Source organism: Lactuca serriola, chromosome 9 (genome assembly GCF_051521515.1).
Source record: "Lactuca serriola cultivar US96UC23 chromosome 9, Lser_US96UC23_V15, whole genome shotgun sequence".
NCBI classification, from domain to species: Eukaryota; Viridiplantae; Streptophyta; class Magnoliopsida; order Asterales; family Asteraceae; genus Lactuca; species Lactuca serriola.
In genome coordinates, this window is record NC_136416.1 from 37,509,341 (window position 1) to 37,521,499 (window position 12,159).

General features: G+C 36.0%; 1 protein-coding gene across 1 annotated transcript; it reads left to right on the plus strand.

Annotated features, from left to right (window-relative positions):
- Nucleotides 1-2,036: 2,036 nt before the first annotated feature.
- On the plus strand, nt 2,037-4,002 carry LOC145075554 (uncharacterized). The gene is made up of 5 exons (XM_079021758.1): nt 2,037-2,157; nt 2,437-2,556; nt 2,638-2,880; nt 3,560-3,685; nt 3,932-4,002. The coding sequence occupies exons 1-5, from the start codon at nt 2,037-2,039 to the stop codon at nt 4,000-4,002; spliced, it is 681 nt and encodes a 226-aa protein (XP_078877884.1).
- The last annotated feature ends 8,157 nt before the right edge of the window (nt 4,003-12,159 follow it).

Sequence of the window (12,159 nt, forward strand, 5' to 3'; positions counted from 1 at the left end):
GGTTTGTTATCGATGAGGTGATGCCTCTTAGAAATTCAATGAGTGCTCTTTTGAAAAGAACACTGTTCATGATGATAATACCATGAATCGAAATGATAAGAGGATCAAAAAGGGAAACTCATTGAACTGTCTCCCTGATGATTGTTATAACATCTTTTCCTAGTGATCTTTTGCAAATGGGTCAGCGTATATTTAGTGTATGTTATAGACTTATAGTCCATCTTAGTTTCAGGGTAAAGAGCATAATTGGTATTTAGACAGCAGCTACTCAAGACATATGCCTGGATTCAAATCTCTCCTGGAAGATTTCATAAAGAAGGATGATTCGTCAGTTACTTATGGAAATAATGGCAAGGGAACTACAAAGGGGTATCGAAATGTCAAGTGCAATTCTGTTATTTTCAAGAATGTCTCGTATGTGAAAGGTCTTCAGTATAATCTCATCTCTATCAGTCAACTGTGTGACGATGGCTATGATATTCTCTTTTAGAAGAAAGAAGGAACATTTGTTGATTAAAAGAACATCATTGTTCTTTCTACAAATTGACAAAACGACATCTATGTTATGGATATGTTTTTTGCTGACAAATCTCTCCGTCTTTGCTTCTTCTCTCGTGTTCAGTCTCATCTAAATTGGCTATGGCACAAAAAGCTATCACATATGAATTTCAAGAATATCTCAAGGATTACAGGGAATCAGCTTATGAGAGTAACTTACTAAGATGCAATTTTTCAAATACAAAGTGTGCTCAACGTGTGAAAAGGGGAAGAAAACCAAGTCTTCATTAAAACCAAAGTCCTGTTCTTCAATCATAAAACCTCTTCATATCCTTCATATGGACCTTTTTTGACCAGTTCCGATTAAGTCAAGAGCTGGAAAGAAATACACTCTTGTCATTGTTGATGAATTTTCAAGGTTTACATAGGTAGTGTTTTCAAGAAAGAAAAGTCATGTCGCGGATGAAATCATTGCTCTCATTAAGCAATGGGAAGTCCTCTATGATCATAAAGTAAAGCAATTATGTAGTGATCATGGAACTAAATTCAAAAACTCTTCTCTGGAAGATTTTTTCTCTGACTCAGGAATCTCTCAGAACTTTTCGGCAGTTACAAGTCCCCAAAAAAATGGTAATGCAGGAATCTCTCAAAACTTTTCGGTCGTTAGAACTTTTTTGCTCTAACTTAGGAAGCTGGAAGAACTATGGTTGTTGAAGCTGGTCTTTCATTGTTATTTTGGTCTAAAGTCGTCAATATAACATGTTATACCCAAAATCGATCTATTATTTTCAAACATCATGGGAAAACTGCTTATGAGCTATTGAAAGGAAGAAAACCAGACATTTCTTATTTTCATTTGATTGGATGTGTTTGTTACATCTTGAATCAAAGATATTAGTGTTCGAAGTTTAAGGCTAAAGTTGATGAGGGAGTGCTTCTACGATACTCCAGCATATCCAAGGATTTCAGAGTATGTAACCTTTAAAGAAAATTGTTGAAGAAACAATTCATGTCACCTTTGATGAGGATTCATTCATTCATGATCGATTTGATTTCCCCTTGTCAATTCTGAATGAACATACATTCAGTCCTTAGACCCCATTCTCGAGCTCTTGTCAAATGACGTTGATCCCATTGTTCCCAATGTTGATTATTTAATCAGTTCTCAACCTATCCCTGAAGATCATCCTGTTGTCTATGAAGAAGTTGATTCATCAAATCAGGAAGGTTCTGCCCATAGAAATACAAATGAAATTTCTAATCCTATAATCCTTCTAGATCATCCTAAATCTCAAATCATTGGTGATATAAATTATGGGATTCTCCCTCGCAACAAAGCCAACGACAACTTTTGCATGTTTGTAAACTTCATCTCAATGATCGAACCAAAGAATATTATTGATGCCTTGAAAGAAGCTAACTGGCTTAAGGCCATGTAGCATGAGCTAAATGAATTCGAATGTCATCGTGTATGGACTCTTGTTCCCAAACCTTAAGAAAAGACTATCATTGGCACTCTCTGGGTTTTCAAGAACAAAATGGATGAAGATGGAATTATCATAAGAAACAAAGCTAGTCTTGTAGCTCAAGGGTTCTGTCAGCTTGAAGGGTTAGACTATAATGAAACATTTGCTCCAGTTGCAAGACTTGAAGCGATTCGTCTGTTTCTAGCTTTTTTCTCCTTCAAAAACTTCAAAGTTTACCAAATGGATATCAAGACTACCTTTCTACATGTAGTTATTCAATAAGAAGTCCTTCTAAAACAACCTCGAGGGTTTGAAAATGAAGAGTTTCCAGATCATGTGTATCGTCTTCATAAAGTTGACCATGGCTTAAAGCTGGCTCCCAGTGCATGTTAATATACGTTGGCAAGGTATCTTCTCTCAACTAGATACAAACAAGGAAATATCGATAATATTCTATTCATAAAACAATCAGGATCTCATATCATTCTTGCTCAAGTGTATGTGGACGATATTATCTTCGGATCCATTGCTGAAAAGCTAAGTTCAGAGTTCGCGGAGGTCATGGACAAGAAATTCGAGATGAGCATGATTGGTGAACTAACTTTCGTTTTGGGCTTGTAGGTCAAACAACTAACTGATGGTATTTTTGTTTGTTAAGCTAAATATGTTGCAGATATGCTGGAGAAGTATGGTTCCTCTTATTGCAAACCGGAAAAGACTCTGATGTCTTCATCAGCATCTATTGGTACTGATCCAAGTGGCACTGATGTGAATGCAACTCTATTTCGAGGAATGATAGGCTCTCTACTTTATCTTACAGCCAGTCACCCTGGCATTATGTTTGCCACATATTGTGTGCTCGCTATCAAGCCAGTCCTAAGGAATCGCGTTTTCATGTTGTCAAAACGATTTCCCGGTACTAAAAACATACACCCAATCTTGGGTTATGGTATCCTCATGACTCTAAGTTCAAGCTGGTGGGATACACTAACTCCGATCATGGTGGGTGTGGATTGATCGTAAAATCACTTCAGGAGGAGCTCAAATGCTTTGAAATAGATTGGTAAGTTGGTCCATAAAAAATCAGACATCAGTGGCTTGTTCTACTACTGAGGCTAAATATGTTGTTGTTGGAAGGTGTTCTGCTCAGATTCTATGGATTCAGAATCAACTCTTGGATTATGGTCTAAACTTCTTAAAGACACTCATTTGTTGTGACAACACTAGTTAAATTCAGATGATTCAAAATCCAGTGTGGTATTCCAAGACCAAGCACATTGACATTCGCCATCATTTCATTAGGGACATAGTTCAAAAGTGAAAAGTGGAATTGTTCTATATTCCATCCACAGATCAGCTAGCTGACATCTTCAACAAGGCATTCGATGAAAAGAGTTTGAAAAAATTAATTGTTGATCTTGGAATGCTTTCTATTTTTAATTGTTAATTAAATTCTTTCTGGTCTTATTAAAAACTCGAAAAACAAACAATTGCTTATTTTATTATGAATGCAAAATCTTACATTTATTATTTACATGTATTTCCTATCAAACCTATCTAAAAATTTATTTTCATATTATTTGTAATGACTGAAGATGTCTTGAAGTATCTCAATGCTCTTGGTATTGAGAAAAAGAGTGGCATTGTGTCCTTTTCCTCTTCAGGATACCCTCTTTCTCGTCCACTCATTGTTATGGATGAAAAGAGCAACCATCAAAGCAGTAAGTCTTAGCTTCATCTACTGACTCATAATCCAATAAAACCTCGTATTCCCTCATGATGATCATAAAGAAATAATGGTTTTATGGATTCAAGTCAGTTAACTCGTTGGTTACAAAGACTAATCTCTACTTATCTCTTGCTCCTAATGAAGCTTGGAATCCATCTATGACACTTTAATAATAAAAGGCTTCATGCATTGTGTGTTTTTTGATGATGTACTTACCATTGTTTGTTCTCTTTTATAGCTGAAATTTCAAGTGGTAGATATCTTGGAAAATGGAAGTATATTTATGACCATTCAATTCCAAAGATTTGATGGATCGAGTCTTGATCACCTTTGTGAAAAAGCTGCACATTTTGTTGTTTAAACTATTTTTTCTTGTTTGACTAATTCTTTTGTTTATATTCTTATATTGTTTATTCTCATTCCATACCATATTTTTTCAAAGGAATCTGATGGTGGCAATTTTGAGCCCAGTATGCAACTTTTGACACATCATCGTCCCTAGACACATGTTGATATATGTGAAAAAATCTTTCTAAGTCTCTCATCAGCAAGACCATCTGCTGAGAACATTAAGTCACCCTTTCATGCTGATTGTCTAGCATTGTTTAAACTATCAAAGTGAGATAGCCTGGTCCAAAGAAAAAAAATATTGCTAAAAAGTCTAGGGTGTTTATTATTTTTAAGCTAATCATCTTTACCTGACCCTATCCCTAGAAGCATGCTTGTCGTATGCATCAAGTCTCATGTTCTACTAAAAAATAACCCACTGGCTTACCCTGATTGCATAGTTATCAACGTAAGAGATACTTTTCAGGTCCTTAAATGACAAAGGGTTGTTCATGTCCCAAACCTCCTAGTTTTATGTAGACATGGTACCATTATGAATTAACGTTGAATCTTTGATTCTAGATTAAAACTTACTCTATGATACAGAAATTTAAACCACTTCTTATTGATGAGTTAAACTATTAATGATTCATGCAAATTTCACCTTAGCATGACTAGAATAATCCATTTTCTCCTTCTTCTTCTTAACAAGAGATTGATGATTCACTTTGTAAAACCACACACTGATAAAAGTTCGAAAGTTTATGCCAATGGTTAGTCTATGTACCGTAGGCTATCACACGCATTTATCCATTCTTGCCATTTTTCTTCTAATAAAAGAGATTTATGATTCAGCGTATGACACCACACACTAATGAGATCTCGAAATAATATGCCAGTGAATGGTAGTTTAAGCCCACGCTATTAGGTGACATCACAATCTTACTAGACTACAAGTTTATATTCTATTCTGCTTGAAGTTAACTGCTGATGTCAAAAAGGGGGAGAGAATCTTGGTAAAACTGAAAATTTCGCTGAAAAAATCTTGCTACCAGAACTATGGAAAAGCATATTCTAAAGGGGAGTCGATTCAAGCTAAAGTCAAGCTTAGCTCAAGCTTGTTCGTTTTCCGTCTACCGCAATTCATAAATCCTTGATAAGTCATTCATCTTCTCAGGGGGCATTTGTTAAAATTGTAAGAGTCAAGATTCTATTCTTACTCTCAGGGGGAGCATGAGTCAAAAAGCATTCATTGAAGATTAGTTTTGACATCATCAGATAAGGGGAGATTGTAAGGTCACGCCTTATGATCTGATGAGTCAAACACATAACATGCTGATCTATCAGCGTCAGTGTCTACAAGTCGACAACGCCAGCATCACAAGCTCAACAACGTCAGCTTATAGAATAGTTGTCCGATTGGAATCTTTTGTATATTAGGCATTTATTATAAATAAATATAGAATGGATATCAGATCTCGTATATTTATGATAAGATCGGTTCTTGGTATAGATTAGATACAATCCCATCAATCATGGGATATACATGTATAGATTAGTATGTATGTATATATATATATATATATATATATATATATATATATATATATGTATATACAATTAGGGAAAGACCTAATGTTGTGGTCAAGTAGTTTTTTTCGTGGCTTTGTGTCGATTGTCTTTCTAACAAACCCGTCTTCTAGGTGAAGCCAAAACCTCTTTTCTTAGTGAAAGGAACGTTTAGAGAACTCTTATGTTGTATACTTTCTGTAGACTATTTTTCTTAGATTAGTTTTTCTTTTCTTATTCATACTTGAAATGTATCTAATAAAATCCAAACCTTCATACAGAGGACTTAAGAGTAGCAGCCAGCAGTGACAATGTAGTCTGCCTTTATAGTGGAGAGTGAGATGTAGTTTTGCTTTCTTGAAGACCAACTAACTAGTCTCCTACTGAGCAATTGACATCCTCTGGAAGTGATATTTTGGTCTAAATGACATCTCACATGGTCTAAGTCTATAAAGGCTTGCAGACTAAAGTCATTTCCCGTTGGGTACTAAAGACCTAAAGCTTTACTCCGTTTGAGGTATCTGAAAATATGTTTGACTGCATTCAGATGAGAAACCTTGGGATCAGCTTAATATCTGGCACACAAACCCGTTGCGAAGACAATATTTGGTCTACTTCCCATCAAGTACAGTAGATAACAAATCATTCCTCGATATACCTTTTGATGAACTGACTCTCCGGTGGGATCTATGGTGATCTTGTATCCAAAGGCCATCGAAACCTTTGTCGACGAGTAGTTATCCATAGAGTATTTCTTTAGTAGTTTTTCGGTATACTTTTCTTGATGAATGAAGATTCCTTATGTTTTTTGATTTGATGACCAAGAAAGAAGTTAATCTCTTTATTTATGCTCATTTGAAACTTATTTTCCATGATACTGACAAATTTGACTACCATAACTAGATCAGTTGAACCGAAAATAATGTCATTCACATATATTTATACAAGCATTATTTTCACTTGAACGTTGGGAGAGGGTAGGATCAATGACCCCATGCTTGTATCTAGACTCAATAAGAAACATTGAAAGAGTTTCATACCAATCTCTTAGTGCCTGCTTCAAGCCATACACATCTTTCTCCTATTTGTAACAATGATGCGAAAGATCAAGATTCTCAAAATCTGGAGGTTGTTGTAAGTATACCTCTTCTTTCAATTCACTATTGAGGAAAGCTCTTTTTTCATCCATTTTATGTACTTTTACACTCTTGTGCACCGCATATGCCAGGAAGATGTGTATCATCTCTAGCTTTGCGACTGAAGCATATATGTCGTCATAGTCAAATCCTTCCAATTAATTGTAATCCTTACCTACAAGTCAGGCTTTGTTGCTTATTACAACACTTGAGTCATCCAATTTGTTGCAAAATACCCAACAAGTTCCAACTATGTTATGTCCCTTTGGTTTGGAGACCAATTTCCAAACTTTGTTTCTTTCAAATTCCACAAGCTCTTCTTGCATTACAACGATCATGTCATGATCCAAAAGTGCATCTTTGACGGTTCTGGGCTACGTAGAGGACATGAAAGTTGCATAATGATAGTGTTTAGTTAAATCATCAAAAGAGCAAGTACATATACCTGCAGCAGGACTTCCTGTTATTTGGCCAGACAAATGATCTTTTGTACAAATGTGTAGATGTGATTGATGATGTTTCGCAGCTGCATTGGATGGAATATTTTCAACTTCGAGAGTTGTTTCTCTTTCAAAATCTTTAAATTGATCACCCTCAGTTTGAGAACATCCTGCTGATAAATCTTGACTGGGTTGCTCTGCTAGAGGTGAAGGTTCCCCCTGCGAAGTTGGTGGTTCCCCCTGGACTGAAGCAATGGGAATTATAGGAACTTTGGGAACTTCACCAGTTTCTATATCTTCCACATCACCTTCTGATTATTCAGAGTTTATTGATCAATTGGTATTGACAACTGGAATGGCTTGGTCTATGAGTGGAACCTCGATGGTTGTGATTAATTTAGGATTGGAGGGGATGTTTTCCTCCTCAACCAACAAGGTGGAAGTCATATGCAAAGAATCTTAAGATAATGAAGCTCCTAAGTCTTTGGTATGCTGTAATTGCATAGAAAGAGAGACTAGAATTTCAAATATTCTTATAGTTTATGGAGGATCGAAGAGTCTATCATAGTTGAATTCTATGATGTTGAGAGGTCTGAACTAGATTGGAATGTCAATCTCCATGATAAACTTGGTTTCATTGAGAGGAGCAGTCTTCCAGACATAGAAATCATCGAACTTCATATCAAAGATTTCTTTTAAGATGCTTGTTATTCATATCAGAACTATGTATGCCACTTTGTTTGTTGAGCATCCCAAGAATATACCTTTATCTGATTTGGGTGCAGATTTGCTCAAGTGTTCCTTGTTATTAACCATAATGCACCTGCAACCAAAAATATGAAAGAAACAAAGATTTGGTTTACGGTTGTTCAAACCTTCATATGAAGTCTTGTTGAGAAGTTTGTTGATGATGTTGTGGTTTTGAACAAAGCATGTGGTAGAAACGGCTTCTGGCCAAAAATAGAGAGTCAAGTTTGTGAATTTGAGCATTGATTTGGAAGCTTCTATAAGAGTTTTGTTCCTTCTTTGTACCACACCATTCTGTTGTGATGTGTAGGGTGCCAAAAAGGTTTGATTGATCCTTTTTAAACCAGAAATTCATTGAGTAATCGATTTGTAAATTCCGTTCCATTGTCACTTCGAATCTTTCGAGTGAGAAGCTCGATTTGTAACTTAATTTCATTGATGAAGTTAACTAGTGTCTACGGTGTCTCTGATTTATGTCTCAAGAAAAACACCTAAGTGAAATGAGTGTAATCATCGACTATGACCATAATGTACTTCTTGTGATGTAGGGTTGCCAAGTTGATGAACTGCCGCGATCGATATGAAGTAACTCCAAAGGTTCAACGACGGATGAACCAAGTATCAACGGATGACTTCCCTTTGTTTGCTTTCAACACCCACAAGCAGGGCATAAAGTGTCACTGTCATTTTGAATAGAGGCGATCCTCACCCCATCTCTCTGGTAACCAAGTTGTTGATATACCAAAATTTGAGGTGTACAAGTTTCATGTGCCAAAGCCAATTGACCTCGGAAACTGCTTTTCAAAGAAAACACAGTTGTGGTTTACTAATGAATAGTGATATGTCTAATGGGAACATTGTTCCAGTGCCCTTTGATTTGATTAGACATCTTGATCTATCTTTATTCATTATGTAGGTCTATTCATCATCAAATTCAACAAGATAAACAGCTTTGCAGAGTTTCCCAACACTAATGAGATTGTGTTTTAACCCTTCAACACATGCAACCCTTTGAATTGAAAAGTTTCCATTTGTAAGAACTCCATATCCATGAATGGTTCCATTTGCATCGTTTCCAGAAGTTATGTGATAACCATATGTGACTTCCTTAAAGTCACGAAGGTATTCCAACCTTCTTGTCATGTGCAAGGAGTTGGCACAATCGATTAACCATTTTATTTCATGATCATCCTTGCACAATACCTACAATATTAGTTAGTTAATTTGGGCACCCAAACTTATTTGGAGCCCGCAACATCATAATACGATTTTTTAAAATATGCAGTGTGTGGTTTTGTTGTGAATTTTAACGATGTGTTGTTCTTTATCTCTTTTTTCTTCCAAATCCTTTTTGGGACAAAAATCTTCCTATTAGATCTAAAGGCATTTTTCTTAATGGGTGGATACGAAGTAAAAGTGAGTTTCTTTTCATTTATCCATAATTTCTGCCTAGGTTTGGATTTTAGAACATAATCTATATGCTTCTTGAGATTTTGTTTCATTTCAAATTTTTCTTTGTCCCTTTGATTGACAATTGTTGTGTCATCAGTTTTGATCGACTTGAGTTTTTGGTCAGGCCTTTTTTTAGAGGAACACCAACTACAGTGTTGTTGTTCTTGACTAGTTTGGGCTCATAGGTTTAAGATCTTTTGGGACTTGGTGATCTATTAGGACTTCTGATTTTTTGTTCCTTGTTTAACTTCTGCGAAGAGTTAGATTTGTCAAAATATTTTTGCGTAGAGTTATTTTGAAAGGGTTTGCCAACCGTAGATTCTTTTGGCAATGTTTTCTTTGAAAATGGTGACCATTTGTTTTTAGTAACCTTGATATTCAACTCAGCTTGCCTTTTCTCAATACGAGATTTGATTTCAACTTTTAAGGCTTGCTTTGCTTCATCTTTTGGTGAGAAAATATCAGATCTATTCAGTTTATGTCTTTTCCTTCTGAAAAAGTTTGGACTTCGGTATGGTTCTAGGAGAAGAGTCATCAGAACTATAGAGTTCTTGGCATTTAGAGCATTGTCTTATCTCAAACTTGTCTGTTCTTACTCCTTGAGGAAGATTTTAAATCTTAGTGGTGGATCTAATAAGTCTACAGTCATATATTTATTGAGTGAAATATTGCAGAGGGTGTAATAGTCACTTTTTTTGGGACATTTGATATGGGAGGTAAGTCGGGTCCTTCTAAGATTATCTCTTCGTCCATGTCTAATCTTGATCTAAGATATATCTTTCCAACGAATGGTATGGAATGAATTTTGTCAGAGATTCCCAGTGTTTCTGGGATAATCTCTTCAATGACACAGTTGTTTCTCAACACACGAAGTTTTCCAAAATGACATTGAATGTCTTTAGGATAGGTTTTATCATTGATTAGGAAACAAAATGTCCTTTCAGGTGGGACATATGTTCGGCATCAAACTGAGGTGGATATTTCTCTCCGATGTTGTATCCATTTGACCATCCCCAATTATGAGTGTTGTTTATAGACCCATTATTGACCAGAATTTCAATAGCTTCAGTTTCATTAAAGAGCTTTTCTATTAATATGCTTAAATGTACAATTTCAGCTCGGGGGTAAATATTGTTGATTAAAACCAACATCTAACTAAGTTGTATTAAGCAACCTATCATGTTTTTCTAGTGTCAAGTTTGCTTCTAACATAGTTACCTTAAACTTCTTGTCTTCTAGTCTTCCTCCCGGGTGATACAGTTCTTGGGTCGATATGTTCTTTTCATCTAAGGCTTTTTTAAAGTCTAAAAGGACATCAGCACACGTTTGAGTAAGTTTTTTCTAGATGTGGTTCAAAGTCATGCATGTAATAATTATTTGACTGAATCATAAATTTTACATGTTCAAAGATGTTGATACTCCCTTCCTTCGCCATAAAGCAATATTTTTTATTCAGCTCTTTGGTATTCTCCTTTTTCTTTTCAACCAGACACAACTTGCCTCGTTTCTTCTTGTTGTCATTATCTTCATCTTCATCTCCCAAAGGCCATACTTCATGATCTCTCCTCACTTGTGCTACAAATGCTTTCTCAACCTTTTCCTTGTCTACAGCTTCTTGAGCCATTTTAAGATAGAATGCTTTGTCTTTCACAATGTTGGCTTTACAATATCTTGAGAAGTAATTCTCCTTATGACACTTATGGTATATGAGATTGCCTTCTTTTTTCTCTTTGGTTCCATCTATGGTATCTGACGATTTATCTTCTTTTGGTGCTTTAGAGGAGTTTGTGAGCATCAAGGGTGTGTTTTGAGACTGTTGTTGATATGGTTAATTTCTGGGATATTTGGAGGGATGAGGATCGTGTTGATGGGATTTGTTTTGAGGATTGTAGTTGAGGTTAAAAGGAGGTCTGGTGAACTGTAGATTTTTATGGTAGTTAGTTGGAGGGAGTCTGTTAAACTGTTGGCTGACAAGGGGTAATGCGTGTTGAAAAGCTTCTTGGCCATCAGGTTGCATCTCTGGTTCATATGACTACAGTGTGTCATCATATGAGTTTTTGTATGATGACTCTCCCGTATGATGACACTGAGGAGATCAGTTAGCCGACTGTGGTGAGTAAGTGACCAAGGCGAGTGGTTCACCTAGATTCATGCAATCTTTCATCACCGTAGACTCTTGAGCTTGTAGTTCACCATAAAGCTTGTATAATAAGAGAGTTTTGATCTTGTCGTCACCTTGAACTATCATCTTTGCCATGGTCCACTACTTTCCTAAACCATTTAGGAACTGCAGGTTTGTTTCATGATCACTTCGAGTGATGCCTGTATTTAAGAGTTTAGTGACGATAAGGTTGAATCTTTTGAAGGAATCATCAAGACTTTCACCAGGAAGAGCTTTGAAGTTGTTGAAATCGTTCAGGGCAGTGGTCAGCTCCTTTTCTTGACCTTTCTTTGTTCCTTCAAAAGATTTTTAAGAACATCCCAAATTTCTTTTGCTGATTTACAGTTAATAATAAAATTGAAACTGTCAAGAGGAACTCCACAAGAGATTTCATAGAAAGCAATTTCGTCTTTGTCCATATTTTCAATGTCATCGTTGGTAGGTCTGCTCATGGCAGCTTGACCACCTCCAACTCTGTTTTGAGTTTCATCGGTGACAATGGGAGCAAGGGCAGGTATATGTGGTCATGTTTCCACAGATCTCGAAACTTCCTTACCAAGCCTTTTTAAATATCTTTCTATACGTTGAGACCAGTAATGATATTCACTTGCAACAAGTATTGGAGCTTGATAAG

Bases quoted from the DNA above. Each gene is read 5' to 3' on its own strand.
- LOC145075554 (XM_079021758.1), top strand. From the start codon at position 2,037: ATGGATGAAGATGGAATTATCATAAGAAACAAAGCTAGTCTTGTAGCT. The intron at 2,881-3,559 runs GTACTAAAAACA...TAATGACTGAAG, and splicing joins GTTGTCAAAACGATTTCCCG to ATGTCTTGAAGTATCTCAAT. The intron at 3,686-3,931 runs GTAAGTCTTAGC...TCTCTTTTATAG, and splicing joins AAAGAGCAACCATCAAAGCA to CTGAAATTTCAAGTGGTAGA.